Raw genomic sequence first — 21,010 nt, forward strand, 5'->3', positions numbered from 1 at the left:
ACATCTAGAAGGCAATGCTACAATCACAAAAAGTCAACATGGGTTTCAGAGAAACAAGTCATGCCAGACAAATCTAATCTCTTTCTTTGATAAAATTACTAGCTTGGTAGATGAAGGGAATGCTGTGGATATAGTATATCTTGATTTCAGTAAGGCCTTTGACAAGGTTTCCCATGACATTCTTGCACAGAAGCTTGTAAAATGTGGACTAGACAAGGTAACTGTTACATGGATTTGTAACTGGTTGACTGTCCGAACACAAAGGGTGCTCAACCATGGCTCCTTTTCATCCTGGAGAGAAGTGACCAGTCGGGTCCCACAGGCCTCGGTCCTGGGCCCAGTGCTATTCAACATCTTTATCAATGACCTGGATGACAGAATTGGGAGCATACTTATCAAATTTGCAGATGACACCAAATTAGGAGGAATAGCTAATACTTCAGAGGACAGGATCATCATTCAAAATGACCTGAATAGACTAGAAAGCTGGGCCAAAGCTAACAAAATGAAATTCAACACGGAGAAATGTAAGGTATTGCACTTAGGGCGGAAAAATAAAATGCACAGATATAGGATGGGTGACACCTGGCTGAATGAAACTACGTGTGAAAGGGATCTAGGAGTCCAAGTAGACCACAAGTTGAACATGAGTGAACAGTGTGATGCGGCAGCTAAAAAGGCCAATGCAATTTTAGGCTGCATCAATAAAAGTATAGTGTCTAGATCAAGAGAAGTAATAGTGCCACTGTAATCTGCTTTGGTCAGGCCCCACCTAGAATATTGTGTCCAGTTCTGGGCGCCACAATTCAGGAACGACATTGAGAAACTGGAGCGTGTCCAGAGGAGGGCGACTAAAATGGTGAAAGGTCTGGAAACCTTGCCCTATGAGGAACGACTGAGGGAGCTGGGGATGTTTAGCCTGGAGAAAAGAAGGTTAAGAGGTGATATGATAGCCCTGTTTAAATATTTGAAAGGATGTCATGTTGAAGAGGGAGCAAGCTTGTTTTCTGCTGCTCCAGAGAACAGGACCCGGAACAATGGATGCAAGCTGAGGGAGAAGAGATTCCACCTGAACATTAGGAGGAACTTCCTGACAGTAAGGGCTGTTCGACAGTGGAATGCACTCCCTCGGAGGGTGATAGTCTCCTTCCTTGGAGGTCTTTAAACAGAGGCTGGATGGCCATCTGTCAGGGATGCTTTGATTTGGATTTCCTGCATGGCAGGGGGTTGGACTGGATGGCCCTAGTGGTCTCTTCCAACTCTACGATTCTATGATTCTATGATTCTATGATTCTACTATTTCACACAGTCCTTACAGTCAAACTTTGGCAATCCCACTGTATTGTTGTAACTGTCTATGTTACTGCCTCTACACCTTACATCCATAGTTGGAGGTGAGTGCTGAGAAAGGGGGGAAGGGGGAAGCTGCCCTTTAATACTTAACTTTGGATGAGTGTGACTTGTGGAGAAATGAATGGCTTGCAAGGGGGCTGCCTGTTGCTATCATGAAGATCTCAAAGGAATACACACCTTGCTTGGGAGACAGAGAAAGTCCTCTACTGACCACTCCTACCTAGAACACATGGAAATCTATTTTGAATAGTATATAGATTGAGTGTCCCTTATCCAGAAATCCAAAATCCTCCAAAACCCAAAATTGTCCACATGGGTGGCTGAGATAGTGACATGTTTGTTTTCTGATGATTCAGTGTACTCAAACTTGGTTTTATGCACAAAATTATTAAAATATTTTGTATAAAATTACCTTCAGGCTGTGTGCATAAGGTGTGTATGAAGCATAAATGAATTCCACACTTAGACTTGGGCAGTGCTGGCACGACTAGAGTTGGCACCACCAGGTGCAGTAACTCAGTGTCACCCCCCTCCGCCATTGACCTCCTCCCATAACACACCATATAGAATGCTTAGTAATGCTTTTATACTAATGTTACTCATAAGTTGTAATTCCCTTATATTACTGAAGGTAATGGCAATTGGAATGTAAACAACTAGCAAAATTAAAGTTATGCCTTTAAATTACAATATCATACACTTTACATTTCGTTGTCTTATGCAATTAAAATGTAAGATGTGATGTTTTTAAAAGAAAATTTAGACAGAATAACAAATTTATTTTTTTATTTATTTTTTTAAAAAATAAACATTACACATTTAATTTTTTAAGCCTGAGGCCTCTCCTTTCTCTTCACACAGAGCCTCACCTCACTCACACCACCTCTTCAGCATTTTAAAGGCATGCAGGCAAACACTACAATCCATTCCTGCCCAAAGGTAGTTGTTTGGGGAGCAGTGTGTCACACACACCCTTAGTGGTAAGCATGTGGTCTACAACCTTTAGTGAAGCCCCAGACTTGAGTCCTGTCTCCAAGATACCTTACTATGTATATGCAAATATTCCAAAATCCAAATAAATCCCAAATCCAAAACACTTCTGGTCTCAAGCATTTTGGATAAGGTATCCAGATGTGGAGATTTATTTTGAATAATGTAGTTGATTGAATGAACGATAGCAGAAATGCATTCTCATAACAGAGTAGAGCACAAATTAAGTTTAATGTGATAAAGAGTAGAGGTCTGAGACTGAAAACTGTAGGTCAGCAAGGTTTGCTCTCAAGAAAACAAGTCCATCTTCTATTTCTGTAGCTTTATCTTTACTGTCAGCCAAATTGGCAATTTGCTTTGGTTTCCCAGAAATGTGTGCTACTTCTGGCATGGACTTGTAATTAGGGGGAAGTTTTAGAAGCTTTTTATATTGGTGATGATAACAGGATGTGTAATATGATACATATATCTCTTGCAGCCTTTCTTTTCCTGCTAAAATAATGACTATAATATATGCACACATACAGTACATGCAAGTTTGTATTCTGTTACGCTGCATGTTTTCCCTCTTAACTCCAGCCTTCATTGTAGGCATTTTTCTGAAATAGTCCAATACAGCATAATCTCTGATCCTAGTTTAGCTAGTTAGTACCTATATATCTTCAGCTAATTAGTACTTGTATACTCTGTATCTTAATTTTGATTAACTCTTTATCTGTTTGGGAGGGCTTTTTCTCAGTCCTGCCACCATCACAGGTTTGTTTGATGTGGACATGGAGAGCCTTTTCTGTGGTTGTTTCCAATTTGTGAAGCTCCTTTTCAGGATTTTTTCCCCTATTTAAGTGTACATTTAGTTATTAATTTCTAGCAGATGAAACTATGAACAGGGGATACTGGGTTCCTATTTCTTTATGTTTTAAATGTGTTTTTAACTTTTATTTTTTACTTGTGTTTTTAAAACAGAACTATGATTCTGTTTTCTATTAATAGCTTTTTTCCCTTTAGTATATTGTGTTTTTAAATGGTTGTAAGCTGCCTTGAATCCTATGCTGGGAGAAAGGCAGGATAAAACAAAATGGAGGTCAGCTTAGATCTTTTCAGGAACGTGAAGAAAAATTATTCTTACTGGTTTAGCTTTTCATAATCACTTCCTTTGTTTTTAAAAAAATGCAATAGGATATGCAGAAATATTTTAAATAATTGCTGCAAAGCTGTTAAAGAGATAGGTAAACTGGTGATAGTGTACTCACAAGCATTAGCTAACCAGCATCTTGTTCTTCTTTCATAACACCCACAAACTTTCTGAGGTGGCTATCAATCTACCTGATGGTAAGCCCTGCCTATGACAGACAGCATTATTCAAAAATTAAAAAAGAAGACATTAAACAGCTCCCCCCCCCAGCACTTTTCCAGGAAAATAGTTTCTATATATTTTTTCCTGTTTCTAGAAAGTAATGAATATGTTTGTCTGTGTGAGAGAGAAAGAGAATGTGCAGGAGGGAATGAAACAATTAGAAGGGCAGACTTTTCCCTGGCCACTATAAAATGGCTATCATTGATAATGAGGTGTTGAGAATGTAGCTGCCAAGTTACAAATCTGGTTACGATTAAGATTCAAATTCCACTTCATTGTCTAAAGTTAATAATCATGGCCAATTGTTTTTATTAATGTACATGTTCATGTACAATTTTCACATGAAAAATAAAAGAAAGCAGTGGAAATGCAGTGCTGGATCACGGATTTTTAAATTACTTTTGAAACAAACAACCATTATTCTTGGCGGAGAATCTTTGCTATTGTCTGGTTTGTGGTATTTGCAGAAACAGCTAGAACAACACTCCAGCCTTTGTTGCCCTCAAATACAAAGTCAAAATATTTTGTCAAAATAATCAATAGGACGTACGTATGTGCATAATTGCAAAATGCAACAGATCAATATGTCTGTGTACAATCTTGCAAAATCAGCAGTTATGGCTGTCTGTGTTGTCTTTCTGTTGGACTTTGCAGTGTGACAAGTGTCTTTTGTTATTACACTCCTAACCTTTTGCCTAATTAAATCTTGTTTCTTGCTTGCTTCATTCTAATGCATTGCTATTGGTCATTGCTCTTCTTTTTGTTCTTTTTCATTGACCATGCTGATTCCAGATTTACAGGGTTTTATTATCTTTCTTCCTACATCTTTAAAGAAAAGCATGCAATAAATGAAGTGCCATAGCTCAGTGGAAGAACTTGTTTGCAATTGGTCACAAGTTCAGTCCTTGGCATCTCTAGGTAAGGCTAGGAAAGATACTAGCCTGAAACACTGGAGTGGAGTGTAGGTCAGAGGTGGGAAGCCTGTGGCCCTCTAGATCACTGGTTTTCAAACCAGCATAGCCAATGGCAAGAGATGTTGGGAGTTGAAGTTGAAAACATACGGAAGAACAAAGACTGAGAACCACTCCTCTAGATTATGTCAGATGGCATCTCGCATCATTCCTAATCATCAGCCAAGTTAACTGGAGCTGGTATAAAACATCTGTACGACATACTAAACTGGGGAAAGCTGTTTTAAGAAACGTTGTGTTGGATGGACCAGTGATAGCTTCCCATATTCTTTTGCTCATCTCATCTAGAAAGTGTTCAGCTGGTTGCATTTTATTTCTTTTAATAATTGTACCAAATAATTGACATCAAGCAAAACCTTGTGGGTTCCAATCCTTCTACTAGCCAGTTACTTACATTCTTCATCAGTCTAGACCAGAGTCCACCAGGAAAACATAAAAATAGGTCACCCATGATGAAATGAAGCATTCCAGCAAGCAGAGCTGTTTATGATGAGTGAGATCTGAGCTTCCTCCTCCCCCAAGAAGCAAACGTCTGGAATTCATCCCAAAACACAATGTGTATATCATGGTCTTATATAAATATTATTGTATAAAACTCCTTAATTATCTGCCTGTGGAATGTGCTGTTTTTGTAATCCAAGACAGATAACAAGGATATGTCAAAAATGTAAACCTTGCCTGATTAGGCGACATCTGTCTTATAAAAAATATGTGTACAAACATGTGAACTGAGTTCTTGGATCTGATTATCAGAGGCTCATAATGCTTCCCTCCAAACGAGAAGTGAGAACTAACATTGTGTTGGAGTACCACTCCAAGGATCGATTCCCAGCTTGGTCACAAAACCCAGTGGGTCACCTTGGGCGAGTCACATGCTCTCAGCCTCAGGGGAAGGCAATGGCAAACCACCTCTGAACAAATCTTGCCAAGACCCCCATGATAGAATTGCCTTACGATCACCATAACTTCGAAATTACTTAAAGGCACACAACAACAGAAGAGAGTGTTCAAAGTTCTTCAGCTGAGATTTAAAATCTGAGACAGTGAACAATTCCTGGTTTACCACCATCTAGTCCCCCAGTTCCATTCAGGGGCCATTCGGACTACCTTTTACCCTGGTTCAGAAACCGGACTAACCAAGGGAAGTTAATATTGGCCCCGATTCTTCCACATGCGAAATTGAGGCTTCCACACCCATTCAGGGGCAAATGCCCCTTGGCTTTTGAAAGCGGAGTAAATAATAATAAATAATAATAAAAGCTTTATTTCTATCCCACCTTTCCATAGAGCAAGGCGGCGTACAATAGTGGGATTTATCATCCCGATGACAGATAAAAAAATTACAATAAAAAACATTACAATATCAGCATAAAAACAACAGCGATACACAATAACACTTCCAAGCTAACAATGGGGGGAGGGGAACATAATAGGGCTATTGGGGGTAAGCCTGTTTAAACAAATACGTTTTCAGCCCTTTTTTAAATTGGGCTAGGGAGGGGGTTGGGCGGAGCTCGTCGGGGATTGAGTTCCAGAGCTTAGGGGCCGCGATTGAGAAGGCCCTTTGTGTGGTGACAGCTCGTCTCGCGTCTGGAACCTTTAAAAGATGTTTATCCCCAGATCTGAGAGTGCGGGGCGGATTATATGGAGAGAGGCGGTCCTCTAAGTACCCTGGGCCCAAGCTGTATCTTTTGAGAAAAACTGGGCGCGGCAAATATGAACTTCGTCCCGGTCATGATCGGGTCAGGTTTAGGGGAGGGATTTAGGTCAGAGGGAGGGCAGAGGGCGGAACATGCCTCCCCTTCATCAGGGTGAAGGAGGAGGAGGAGGAGGAGAAGGAAGGAGATGGAAAAAGGGTGGCAAGGGCAGAATCAGGGCTGAGGAGGAGGAGGATGGAGCCGGAGAAAGGGTCAAGTTCAGGGGAGTGATGGTCAGAGGGAGAGCAGAGAATGGAACATGCCTCCCTCTCGCAGGCAGTTTTCTGTCTCTCTTCTTATTTTTTAATTTTTATTTTTGACAGACTATGCGAATGCTTTTTGCTACAGGGTGATACCTATAGATAGAATGTGTGTGTGCTTGTGCTACATTTCCCTTTCACTTCCTTGCTCCCATCAGGGCACCTCACTTTGCAAGAGGCTTTTTTATTATTATTATTATTTGTGTAATATTCGAATGCTACAATGTGAATGTTACAAATGTTTCCCTTTCAATTTGGCAAATTGATACAATATGTGAATGCTTTTGCTACATATGTATGTGTGTGCATTCTGGGGTCACAAGGAGGGAAAACAAAAGCAAGAGGATGCAGAGATGGCATTCTAGGGCGAGGAATTATTATTATTATTATTATTATTATTATTATTATTATTATTATGGGAATGAGATGGCATGGCATGGGGGGGAGCAAGGGCTGTAGAATTTCGCTGGAAGCGAAGGGGAAGCTACCAGAACCTACTGCTCATCACTCCACAGAACCTGAAACTAAAGCCTCAACCTCCTGTTCCCTTCTCCTTAATGCAATATACTAGGTAGAATGGTGGCAGTAGCAGCAGAAAGAGCAGCTTTATGAAGAAAGGGAGATCTGCCCTTCAGTCCCTCTTGTGCCTCTTCTCTGTAGTAGTTTGCCAGGATGAATTATGGTTGCCCTTCAAGAAATGCAGTTTTTGCCACGAGAGCTGCACAATATTGCAACAGCCCTTAGAAAAAACTACATTTCTCCTACTGCTACTGCCACATTCTACATAGTATATTGAATTAAGGAGAAGGGAACAGTAGGTTGAAGCTTGAGTTTCATGTTCTGTGGAGTGATGAGCAGTAGGTGCTGGTAGCTTACATGTCAATAGAGTGGTGAATCCACTCCAGGCTTTAATCTAACATTTAAAGGAACTACGATATGCAAGGTTTTGAACTCTGTTTCCAAACAGTGGGTGAATTCAGCCTGTCAAGCAAATAAGCTGAGGTCCTTTCTGATTTTGGATTTGTTTCAGAAACAGATTTCTGTGAGACCTTTTATGAATTTACCACCATTCCTCTGCATTTCTCTTGTCTCCTTGTGTGGCATTGACTCCCCTCTATACTTTTTGCATCACTCACATTGCTAGCATTTTTATTTATACATCAGTCAGAACTGAGAGGGGAAATTGCGTTGAATTTTCATGAAGTCCTTGTCTTCCTATTCTGTTCCAGTCCAGAAGATGTCATGATAAATGTTGTGTTTCTCAGTGTTGTGCTGAATAGTAATAGAAGAAGTATATGTTCACTTCAGTTTGTGTGTTTTATTGTATACTTTATTTTATCCTTTTAGATGTTTTCTCCCTAGTTCTAAATGATCAGTAGAAACTGTAGGCTGAATTCAGTTATATCATACAGGCATGGAACCACACAAAGCACAATATCAGAATGTCATTTTTTTGTGTTGTATTTTTTTCTGTTATTTTTTTTTTAAATCCCTGTCATTTATAATTAATGATAAGTTACATTTTCATCTTCCCTTTGACGAAGATCTAAGATCACTGCATGTTTATTTTATCTCCATCTTGTGTTTATGACAGTTTTATAAAGTAGGTTAGCTGGACGATGATCACCCAGTATGCTTCACAATAGGGATGGAAATGTCTCACCACTAGTACAGTACAAATATGGCTAAAGATGGGGCAGCCATATTTGTAAAAATAAAAATAAAAAATAGAAGCCAGAGTAAGCCACAGTTTTCAACCATTAGGGCAGCCTTCTACAAATCATCTCCTTTCAGATTATTTTGGTTTACAGCTCCCTGCCTTCCTGAACAATGTGTATACCTGCTGGGGCTGGTGAGATATGTGGATACCCAAATTGCAGAAAGTTGCATTGGGCTATTGAGTTTTAGTCTTGTTTTGGTGTGTGGGGTTCTGTTGGTTTATTCAGGCAACTGAATGATCTGGGGGAGAGATTTTTAGCTACCTAAATGCTTTGTGGGTTACATTAGGCCTAAAAATGCAGTTGAAGAAGTCAAAACTAGAGTAACCAAGGGTCCATTCATGAATGTGTTTTCTGCATGGGAGGGGCTTTTGGAGTGCCTGCCCGTTCAAATGTCCTAACTCCTGGGGCACTCTGGGAGCAGAAAGGCTTGCTATATTAATTTTAATTTTGGGCCAAAAAAACCCCACACCACCCTGTGGCATCAGGGGCATCATGGAGACTACATTTGTTCTCTTTGTTTTAGATATAGTAGACTGCCTCTTGGCTCAATTGCTCATACATCATAGGTTTTCTCCTACCTTACTTGCCATTCCTGTGGTTTGCATTTCACTAGCTGTGGTTAGTTCCTCACCCCGGTCTGAGGCCAAATTTTGAAACAAATTTGCAAAGTGTTGTTTGGATGTAAGTTGCAGCTACTGAACCATAGTGCTGACACCAGTCAAATGACAGATAGCTCTGAGATTGCAAGAAGAAAAACATGCATCTGTGATGAGACTGTAGGGAGAAGTGGGTAATAGCTTCTGGGGAAGGAGAGGTATGTATGTATTTTTGAGATGCTATTGAGTGATTAACCATGGTTAGTGAAGAAGTAATGCCAAGATTATAGGGCCAGGTCCAAATATGAAGAAGTGATGCAGTGGACTGACTAGTTGAGAGATTAGGCATAGGAGGTGCCATTGTTGAATGTTTCCCATGTTGTTTTTCCATATAAAAAGATTCCAATGATCCATGTAGTCATCAGAGAGAGAAGTTGTAGTCCAATCCTTTCCAGTCCCTTGCATGCTAGTCTTCTATTTTCAGGGAGGGACCTTTAAAAAAATATGGGGGATTATGGTGAGTTAGTCTGTCCCAAGTTATAGCAATTCTATGAGGGTCAAGGGCAAGATGAAGCTGTCTTATGACTACTAATCATAATGTCTTGCTTGTAATAAAGCCCACAGTTGTCACACCATTGCTGAAAAACAGGTTAAATATAGGTGAGGTAAACAGGAGCTGACTTACAGGCTCTGTTTGAGGTTAAACAGACTCCCTGAATGCTCATGTTATCAGTGCTAATGTTTTACGTAGGTAAGCCCTTAAAAGAATAATATAATTTTTGTTTGTGTTTCTTACAAAGCAGGGCATTTGTTCAAACTTGCAATACTGAGTCTTGATACATATATTCAAGAACTACTCATTCAGGTCTGTGATAAAAACACACATAAAGAGATTTATTTCTCTCTTGCCTCATCTTGTCCATTCCTGAGCAAACCATGAAATGTATTGTTTGAAGGATCATGTATTGTAATTACATACTCTTCATCATGGAAGAGGGGATATGAAGAATCTGTTTTTATAACCCTCCCATAACTAAAGACATTACAAAGGACATGATACAGTTTCTAAGGTACTCATGTCACTTGAGTTCACTGCTGGTCTACAAAAAGTTAGACTGAAAAGTAATCTGGAAAACCCAACGTCTCAGTTACCTAAACATGTCTTTTGTAAATGTCATTTATATCTAGAATGTACTTTTTCCGTTCTTGCTTGGTTGGGATGAGCATTTGCTGTTGTTCCCAAGATGGATCCTCTTTTAAATGTCCCATCATGAACCACCCTGATCTCATCTGACTTGGATGTGAAACCACCAGGAGAAAGCCTGCGTGGTGCAGTGGTTTAAGTAGTGGACTATGATTCTGGAGACCAGGGTTTGAATCCCAGCTTGGCCATGTAAACCCATTGAGTGACTCTGGACAAGTCACGCTCTCTCAGCCTTAGAGGATGGCAGTGGCAAATTCCCTTTGAATAAATTTGCCAGGAGAACTCAATAGGTTCACTTTAGGGTTGCCATAAGTTGGAAATGACTTGAAGGCACACAGCGACGACGACAACAACAAAACAATATCAGGAAACTCCAAGGGTAAATGAGGGAGAATAATCCCCCAAAACCTGGAAAACTGTTGCTGGTCAGATGCTCATCCTTGCTTTTTGCTGTGAGCCAGAACAGACTGTAAGTGTAGCTCTTTGTTGAGGAGGTAACTACAGCATAATTTTATACTGACTTCAAACTCCCCTCTTCCCACCCATCCTGTTACAAAATGTCTTTAACCCTCCTTAAGGCAGATGGGACATTTTTAGTTCTCTGGAGAGGCAGTCTGTTCCAGAATTCACACAGAACTAGAACTACAGTAGTACTTTAGACATAGTTGTACAAATCATCACTGAGTTGCAGGCTGCATCTGGCACTGCAGAAATAATACAGTTTGACAGTACTTTAACCACCATGGCTTCATCCTATGGAATCCTGGGCTCTGTAGTTTGTTGTGACACTAGAGCTGTCTGACAAAAAAGGCTAAATAGCTCACAAAGCTACAAATCCCAGAATTTCAAAGCATTGAGCTAGGCAGTTAAAGTCTTATCTTAACTGCATTAATTTCTACAGTGCAGATGTATGTTCAGTCATCAAACATAAATACCAGTAGTTTTAGTTTTACAGACAAATACTGGTTGGACAAAAGTTGTCTCAACAAGTCTGTTGCTTTTGTGTTGATTGATTTTATTTATTTATCTTTTTTGCAGAAGAGGAAGAGCTGACAGTTCTATAGAACAAATGTTCCACTGCATATGAACATGTGTTTTCTAGATCTGGATATTGTGCAGTGCCCTTGATTCTGTCCTCATCAACACTCTTGTGAACATGGGGCATTTTCCTACCCAGTAATACTTCGGGAATTTCGTTAGGGTCAGAAAATACCCCAGATTAGGGTATTCAAATGATGATGATGATTTATTTTGCTTGGGTGTGGGTAAAGGTAAAATGAGACAATTTATGTGAATTGCTTGAAGGATTCACTTCAGCTCCAATCCAAGGCCAGCCCTATCATTAGGTAGAGTGAGTCTACTGGCTCAAGGTGTAGCAGTGACTACTCCACGTGAATTCTTTTTTCTCTTCTGTTAAAAAGCACCAGGTTCACCTCATAAATTAGCTTCTTGCCTTAAATGTGGTAAAGGCTGCTATCCCATTGTCATTACTGACATTAAAATATTCAACTGCCAGTGCAGTCAGCTTCAGTATATAAATTGCTACGGGTGGAGTGTGGTAAAACATCAGAAAGCAGCTATAGCTGCCAACAGTGTCAACTGTGACTGGGCAAAATCTTTCCAAGCCCATAAATCCAAGGTTTTAAAGGAGAATTGGAGACTAGTTTTCTAGTGCATCTGCCCTAGGCTTGCCATATCCCGCCTGGGGGCGGGTCCTCATGGTCCCGCCCCGGTTTGCCCCCGGAGGCCCGGGGCCCAGGCGGCAAGGGAAAGCCTCCCCTCAGTGAGGCTCCTATTCAAATGTAGGACACATAAAAGTGTGTCCTACATTTGAAAATTTTGTCCTACATTTTTCCTGGTTTGGAGGTCCGGACGTATGGCAACCCTAATCTGCCCTGCCACTCAGCTAGAGTCCAAAGGTATAGCAGTACATAAAAACCAGCCACCTTCTGTTCCACAAGCAAATCCAATCAGCCAGGGTTCATCCAACATTTTGCTGTCTCTCCAACTTGAAAGGTCTGCACCATATACTCTGCAAAATGTAGAAGGCCTAATTGTTAATTGATAATGTATTGGTTGCTAGGCTTCTGTCTGCTTTACATGAAATAAAAATTCTGATATGTATTGACTGTGAGAAAACCCTTCCTAGTGCTTTATTGAGAAAGCAGGATGTTTTTATAGAAGGAAAGGACTGAAAGCTTACCAAAGCATTCTGCTTTTGGAAAATTTACACGGGACATTTAGTTAAAAGAACAAAGCCAAATGGGAGTAAATTGCAGGCCAGCTGCCAAATAACTGAATCTCATAAAGTCATCATTCTTTAAAAAAAAATATCATGCTCCTTCTCCATTTTGATGATTTTTGAAAGCCAAAGCTTGGCTCAACTAATGGCAAAGAAACATTTAGGTCAAGGAGAGTCAACCACAATGCACTTGCTTTGCTGGCAGTGATTTAAAAGAAAATACCAATTCTGCCCATACAAACAGAATATAATGCACTCTACGGCAGTCTTATAAATGTTGGTCAAAACAGAATGGATGTGTGAAATCCTTGACTGAGACCCCTGATGGTTTTATTTCAAGGAAAACCACTGAGATGGTAGGAGGGGAACTTGGATGGAGGGGGGAAGTATAGGGCTGCAAGAGGGAGTGCTTTAACTTTCTTTGGCCCATTTATTTTTCAGACTGAAATCAACTGCCCCTCTCCCCAAAAATAATATTGTACATGTCTTTTTTTATGTCCTGAGAATAGCTAATAACAAATTCTGAAGGATGAAGATTTTCCATGTTAAACACTTCCTTTCCTAGAGTTGCTGCCTAATCCTGTTTAGTCTTTCACCCCATAAATTCTGAAACACCACCACTTCCCTATACCACATTTGCCTTGCCCCAAGTTTACAAAATTACCAGCATTTACCAACAATATTGTCAAGTCTGAATGCCAACAATAAGTATTTTTAAATATGCTTGGTATGCAGACTTGACAATAGCCTGAACTATATTAGTGCTAATTATATTTTTGCAGCTCATGCATAAGCAAATGCCCACTCTGTGGCATGTTCATCCTGGGCTGACAATAAATAACAGATTGTATTAAAGTTGCTTCTGCTACTAAGGCTTCCAAGGTTCATGACTGTAATAGACCTTCTTTGAGGCTACACACACACACACACACAAACACAGGCAATGCAATTTGTAAATATTTTTCACAGCTTGTACTCCACAAACACACAGGAATTTATCTTTGAGCATCATATACCTTCCAAGAATACAGCCTTAAGTAGCTTTTTGTGGGTTTTTTGGGCTATGTGGCCACGTTCTAGAAGAGTTTCTTCCTGACGTTTTGCCAGCATCTTCAGAGAACATCTGATGCCAGCCACAGATGCTGGCAAAATGTCAGGAATGAACTCTTCTAGAACATGGCCACATAGCCCAAAAAACCCCACAAAAAACTATGGATGCTGGCCATGAAAGCCTTCGACTTCACATAGCCTTACATGTTTGGAAATTCACAACTCCTTATTTTTCTTTTTATTGCCAGAACCTGTCTATGTGAACAATGATACTTTTTCCTGCCTGAGGTGAACAGTTCTTCACATTGAATTGTAGAAGAATGTGGATTAATCAAATTCAGTGCTGTCTGTTGGCAGTAGCACATCTGTATATCCTGATCCACTTGGTCTACAGTCAAGAATCAGGTTGGTGCATTTTAATACCTCTTGCTGTTGTGGTTTTCCTGAATGCTCTCTGTCTCATAACATTTTGCTTTGCACCAGCTTTTCCCAATGTGGTACATGTCATATTTTGGATTACAATTCCTAAACCTAGTCAGCATGGCCAATGGGCAAGGATTATATGAGTTGCATTCCAAGAAATCTAGCAAACATTACGTTGGAGAAATGCTGTATTGTATTGTTTGTTGTTGAATTATAGAGTTTGGAAGTTTAAAGATTATTTTTAAAAAAATCAAACTGTATGCTCCCTTAAAAAAAAAACGAGGGAAGAAAGAAAGGAGACTTGTGTCACCTTTAAGATTATATTTTTTATTAAGACACATGAGCAGAGCAGTTGGAGAGGCTGGGTAGAAATATATTAAAACAAGTATTATTAATGTGTTTGCTGTAATGACTGCATGTATTCTGCAGTCAGACACTCTAAAAGTGATTTTTACAATCCTGAGGAAATCTTGGCTGTATTTTTTATTCCCTAGGTTTAAGATCTTGATAATAGATTGGAACAAGGAAGATGTCAGGAGCTGGCCAGGACATGTCAATAGGACAGAGGAGGAAGATGCAGATATAAAGAGGAGCAAAAATGCTTCCAATTTAGTGGCTGCACCCGTGGGGGCTTTGAGAACATCTGAATCTTGGAGGAGGACAAATTCAAACTGACTTGATGGGAGAATCAGGTCTCCCTGTTGAAAGCTTGGTCAGGTTATACCATACACATCAAAGTTAGTGGGTAGGCTGTGTAATTACCAGTGACTCATTGTGGTGCCCTGGATTATATTTAAGACTTAGTGATGTGGTTGGCTATAAATTAGGGTGAACACTGTTTTTTTGTTTGTTTGTTTGTTTTACTTTCTCCTGGCTGCTTCCTTTTGAGCCCTCGGGAATTTATCGAAAGCTCTGACAAAACCTACAGTTTTGAGGACAGTCATATATCCTATCCAACTACAACAGAAGTGGGCAAGTGCAACAGGTTTGGTGGCACATTTTCTAGAACCCACAGAGACTATCAAAATGGGGGGACACCTAAAAAAAAAAACACAGCGAGAAGTGATCAGTAATGGAAGAACTGGTATAAAGAGTTAATTAGTCAAAGATTTTTGAAAAGTGATTTGTTGCTCCTGGATGCTGTGGGGGAGACAATTCACCTCTTTTTGGCAAGAGAAAGGGTAGTCTGGTGAGTCTGTAAGATATTTAAAAAAATCAAGGGCCCAAAATCCCCAGTCTTCAGGGGCCACATATGGTCCCAAGGCTGCAGTTGACCCACCTCTTATATTTGGCTATATTGTGGCTATCTTATGTGTAAGAAGTACAAACGCCTGCAACATAAGTGCTATTTGGACAGAATTCTAACGTTGTGTTGCCTTATGTACTCCCTTCTCATCACAACAAAAAGGAATTTAAAAATCTTACTAGTGTTTTATATGACCTTTAGGCGTTGTACAGACCACCCATTTGGGGTGGCCTGTACTCGCCCCCTTTCCCGACGGATCGGGACCTCAGCTGCCACAGCGGCAGCCCTGAGGTCCTGATCCACCGCTTTTCCAGGCCGTGGGGAAGCGGCAAAAGCCCCAAGGACACCCTGACAGCAGCAGGGAAAGGGAGAAAGGGGCTGCTTGGTCCCTTTCTCCTTTGTGTCGCTGGCGCAGCCGTGTAAAGGCTGCACCAGCAACACAAACCAAGGAAGGAGCTCCTTCTGGCGCCGCTGAAAGGGCGCCACAGGCGCCCTTCAGCAGCACGAAGACATCACATCCACACCACCCCATTTGGAGGCGGCGCAGTCGTGATGTTGTAATGGCGGCACCCATCTGGAAAGGACGCCCCGAGGCAACCCTAGTACGCGTGCAGGCCGGCCCAAAGCGCTGGTCTGTACAGCGCTTTTGTTCAGTGGTACTTGAAACACTTACCCTTGGGACCCTCCTTTACATCTACATACAGATGTTGAGCCCCCCCCCCCATACACACTCTCGACAATAGTGTATGAATAAAGATATTTTATTTGCTGTGTGTATTTTCATTCAGACATTCATGTATATTTATACTTTAACATTTTATAAGGACATAACAATGTCCAAATTAGAATAGTTTTATTTAAGTAAATTCAATATTTAATTCCTATAAAGCCCTATATGGCTCAGTTCCATGCTATTTGACAGACCATATCTTCTTATATGAACCAGCCCAGGCCCTGAGAATCTCTGGAGAGGCCCTTTTCTCCATCCTATCACCATCACAAGCACGCTTGGTGGGGACATGAGAGATGGCCTTCTCAGTGGCTGCCCCTAGACTCTGGAACTCCCTTCCCAGGGAGGCCAGAATGCCTCCCTCCTTCCGCCAGCAGGCTAAGACTTACCTGTTTAGACAGGCTTTTCAAACAGAATGGTTGTAAACAGTCTAGGATGTTGTTTCATTTTAAAGTGTTTTATATAGTTTTATCTTTTTAAAATGCATTTTATTCTTTTAATAATTATCTATTTTAACATAGTAATAATTTAATTCTATTTTAATGTACCTCTTTTCTATGTTTTTAATTGTATTTTTTTTTAATATTGTGAAGTTCAACAACAACAACAACTCAGTGTATCCCAAACATAATTTTGTGCATTAAAAAGTTTGGGAAGTGAAGGAGGGATCAGGACCTCCAAGTCTCACACACCCCTTGTGTCCCGGAGAACCACCGCTTTACCTTGTTTGTGTTTTTGTGGTTAACATTAACTATAGTTAGTAGAAAACAAACTAAAATCAAACCATGCTTAGTTTATGAAGTTGCAGACCTCATGTGTAAGTCGAAGGGAGATTTGGGGGACAAAATTATGGATTTTGATATGACCTGTGGGTACGTTGAAGGTAAAAGCTAGGGGCATGTAACAAAGGATGAAGCAAAGGAAAACCATGCCAAATAACTTACAAAATTCCAGCAAAATTCCTAAAGGCTTTATGGATGAGAGAGTGGGGTGGGTGGGGTTTGTCAGTGCTTCCAGAACAGATTATCCTCTTGCCTTTCACCAGGGAGTGGTTCCTTTTTAATATTAGAATTAAAGTACAGTACTTACATTGACTTGTGAATATGTTGACTCTGATTTTTTGGGTCAATTTTTTGACTAAAATTTCTAGACTTATACAGTCGGCCCTTCTTATACACAGATTTCTTATACACGAATTCAAGCATCCATGGTTTGAAAATGTTCAAAAAAAGTATAAATTTTAAATATCAAACCTTGATTTTGATATTTAATGGGACTTGAGCATCCACGGATTTTGTTATCCATGGGGGATCTTGGAACCAAACCTCAGAGTATAACAAGGGTCCGCTGTACATGAGTATATAGAGTATGTATTTTATAGATGTGACCAGCATAAGTGCACCAGGAGGTTCTAAGAAAAGATAGTTATTTAGTTGAAAATATTTTAACAGGGAAAGATTACATTCACATACCAGAGCCCTCCAGCCAAAATGGCCATTTTGAGTAGTGGATCATGGGAACTATATTTCAAATATAATGTCATGGTTATAGGTTTGTTTTCCTTTCTTATTTATTTATTTTTTGGTGATAAACATAAAAACTGGAAGGAAAGTGCCTTTAAACCATTGTGAGGCACTCCTGTTTAACGCTTGCCTTTATATTTTGATTTGTACCATATCTGTGTTGACTTTTTATTGAATGAAACTAAAGATTGCCTCTTTATATTTCTACCCAGACCTCTACCTGTGTTAAGAATTATTATTATTATTATTATTATTATTATTATTATTATTATTATGCTTTATTTATATAGTGCTGTAGATTTACACAGACAAGAATGAAGCATTTTATTTAGTACTGGGTCTGAAGACACATTCATGCTTGTTCCTGGGATTGAGAGTTTTAGTTACTGTGCTAAGTAGCAGCAAAACTATACAGAAAAGCAGCTGTGCTCAAGAGAATAACAGAGGTGTAGTCCGACAACTTCAGGTTGCAGAAATACGATTCCTATTTTTGTCTTTGTAAATAAAGAGAGTGAGCACCAGAAGTGTTGTGCTTTGTTGCTTTCATAAGATGCCTCTGTCACTATCACTTTAAATCTGCATCAGTGGCCCTCCTAGTATTGTTGGAATACAGCTATCATTGTCCTAAACCAGTGGCCATGCTGGCTTGGGTTTATAGGAGTTCAACTGTCTCTAGAAGACCACAGGTTTCTCACCCCTGTTACGGAGAATGACTATAAAGAATTCATAGAATTTGAATGGAGGGGAGGAAGAGGAGGAGAAGGAGGAATACCATGGCTTCTTTAAGAGGACCAGGTTGGACTCATCATTTATCATGGAGTATGCTGAATGAGGCTGAGAGGAGCTGGAGTCCAAGGACAACCAAAGGACTAGAGGGTCTTCATCTCTGCTTTAGTGCAAGCAGACTGGAATCTCCAACAACAGTTGCATCCTTGATTAGGGTTTGACCTAAAAATATTTATAGCAATAATTTGTTTTTGTTTTTGTTATTATTGGATGCTTGTAAAGTTTTGACAGGGAAAAAAGTCAGAAGTGGCTAATGTTCTCTTGATTTGTTAAAAATGGGGCTTTCGCTTGATTATATAAGCATTACTCAAGGAAGCCTACGTGTTCCAGTCAGTTGATCAATTTGTACATGGGCAAAACCAAGGCTGATGATGGAAGGATAACAGTGTTTTAGGTCATTTAACAAGTTATTACCTTGAAAATAAAGAGAAAAATGGGTCTGTTACTGTGTTTGCAGAGTACTAGTTTGAAAGGCCAAACCAAATGTGTGTATTTAGTGTGCACACACACACGTGCACACATGCACACATTTTTTCTATAAAGCTGAGGGACTTATTTTAAATATCAGACAGAGCACACAAAACTTTTGATTGGACCCTGCCAAATATAATGGAATGATTTATTTACTTTTTGCCTTTGCTTCCAAGCTGCCTACACAAAGAGCATGAAGGCTATACCCCTCAATTGCTGCATGGCTTTTAGTAAAGCTGCCTGGAAAAGATACTTTTTTGAATGATGGTACTGTCTCCTGAACCCCCCCCCCCTCCGCCCCGCCCCGCCAAAAACCTTGCTGGTGGGAAGATTCTGGGGCATGTAGTCTAAAAACTAAGTTCTAATCTTCAGAGTGTCATTGCTTCTAAGGATGTATCTACACTTCAGAAATAAAACAGCAGACACCACTTTAATTGCATCCTGGAATTTGTAGTCTGGTGAGGCACCAAAGCTCTCTGACAGACCAGGCTGAATACCTCACCAAATTACAAATCCATGGATTCCATGGGATAAAGCCATGACAATTACAGTGGTGTTGAACTACCTTTTTTCTGCAGTTTGGAAGAGCTGCTTATCTTCTTAGCAAGGACTAAACATGTGCCTTCTCTCTGTCCTTGCCTTTCCTTTCTGCTGCTTGGAACAATGCAGTAGTTTTCTCACAAAGTCTGATGAAACTGTGTTAGGTACTGAATTATAAAGTACCTAACATTGGGGGGGGGGGAGAATATGGTCTTGCTACAGCAGTGCATAATAAATCTGTTAGTGCTTTTCTCTGTCACATTTCCCTGAAGATCCATAGGCAAAGAATTCCCTGGCAACCATGTATTTTTGGGCATTACTATGAATGAGAGTTTTTGCTTGCTCCTGTTTTCCTTCGTCTTTCTACTACTAACAGAGTTGCAGGTTGTGAGTGTGACCTGCAGTCATTGTGCATCACCTTAATTAGGATGCCACCCCTCTATAATCTCTTCTCTAGCAATGCCACCACCCTGGTCTGGGACCCTGGACAATGGGGTTTTTCTTCCCCATTAGGAAGCCTCATTGATAGGTAACACAGAGTTGAGTACCGGTTCTGGAGCAAAAAAAATTAAAAAATTAAAAAATTTTAAAAAAGAAAGAAAGAAAAGAAAAAAAGAAGAAGAGGCAGTATAACAGTAATATGGCCCACTCAGTTGCCAGTCTCAAATTTTTGTCATAATAACTGTCCAAGAGCACACTCCTGTCAAATACTAAAGTTGCTCCATGTCCGATCTGGCTCCTATTTGGCTGAACAAGGAAAGTATCTGCCAGAAAACCTGAAGCACAGTTTCCAGCCAGCATGCATTCTCAGTTGACTTATAAGGAGTCCGAGAGCAGAAAATGGCCCAATTAATCAGGGGGCCCTTATTAAACAAGACACAAATATTTAAGTGGCTCCTTATTGGGAGACTAAATCTTACAGCACTAGTTAAAATGATTTTTTTAAAATCAAGAGTTCACATACAGCAGATTAATAATACCCTTCCTATATTTGCTCACTTTTTTTTAATTCAGTGGTTTGTGGTTTGTGGTATACTGTAACAAGATGGTTTTGTAGTACATTCCATTGCTGGCTGGTTGTCACAGCTGGAACAGATCTCTGTATTAAGTCTACCAAAGTTTTAAAATTAAATAATTTCCATTTACCTAGTTTTATGATGTTGTACTGTTCCATTTCTTGGATATCCCTGTCATACTGCTTTGACAGATCAGGGTAGTCAGTTTTAGATCCTCCAGTAATGCTGTAACACAACTTCCATTTTCTTTAACTGTTGTATCCTTCCATTGCAGAAATAAAGCAGTTTGACAGTACTATAACTGCTATTACAGAATCCTGGGATTTGTAGTTTGGTGAGGCAGTAGAGCTTCTTGACGGACCAGGCTAAATACTTCACCAAACTAGATTCCAAGATTCCACAGGATAGAGCCATGACTGTTAAAGTGGTGTCAGGTTACTTTATTTCTGCTACATGGATCATTTCACAGAAAGTCTTTTAATTGGAGTATTTTTGTCATCATCATTGTTGGGTGTTAAGTGCCTTTTGTTTATTCAATTACTCTTTTACTTTTGTTTTACTCATTGATTTACTGTAACTGTATTTTGTTTTCACTTACACTGTGATCCACTTCGCTTTATGTAGTAGGAGAAAGATTGAATAATAAACCAACCAGCCAATAATTGCTTATGCTGGCACAACATCCCCACTCCTATTGTAGGCATTCAGATTAAGTTGTTTATTGACCAGGCTTGGTTTTGAGCAATTTACCTCTCACACAGCGAGTAAAACATGCAAAGCCTCTAGTATTTTAACAATACAGTGTTGTACTGTTTGTATGCTTAATAACTGAAACCA

At 39.9% G+C, this 21,010-nt stretch overlaps 1 protein-coding gene across 9 annotated transcripts in view; it reads left to right on the forward strand.

Annotated features, from left to right (window-relative positions):
• The window catches only part of LIFR (LIF receptor subunit alpha), a 123,086-nt gene that overhangs the window by 34,280 nt on the left and 67,796 nt on the right, over positions 1-21,010 (forward strand). For 8 of the 9 annotated variants that reach the window (XM_042452507.1, XM_042452503.1, XM_042452505.1 and 5 more), the window contains one exon: positions 13,687-13,843. In XM_042452507.1, the coding sequence (XP_042308441.1) occupies positions 13,759-13,843 (85 nt within the window). In that variant the 5' untranslated portion in view covers positions 13,687-13,758. Of the gene's footprint in view, positions 1-13,686; positions 13,844-21,010 lie in introns of those variants that run through there. The other variant, XM_042452509.1, reaches the window with a different exon arrangement.

Source organism: Sceloporus undulatus, chromosome 2 (genome assembly GCF_019175285.1).
Source record: "Sceloporus undulatus isolate JIND9_A2432 ecotype Alabama chromosome 2, SceUnd_v1.1, whole genome shotgun sequence".
In the NCBI taxonomy this organism is placed as follows: domain Eukaryota; kingdom Metazoa; phylum Chordata; class Lepidosauria; order Squamata; family Phrynosomatidae; genus Sceloporus; species Sceloporus undulatus.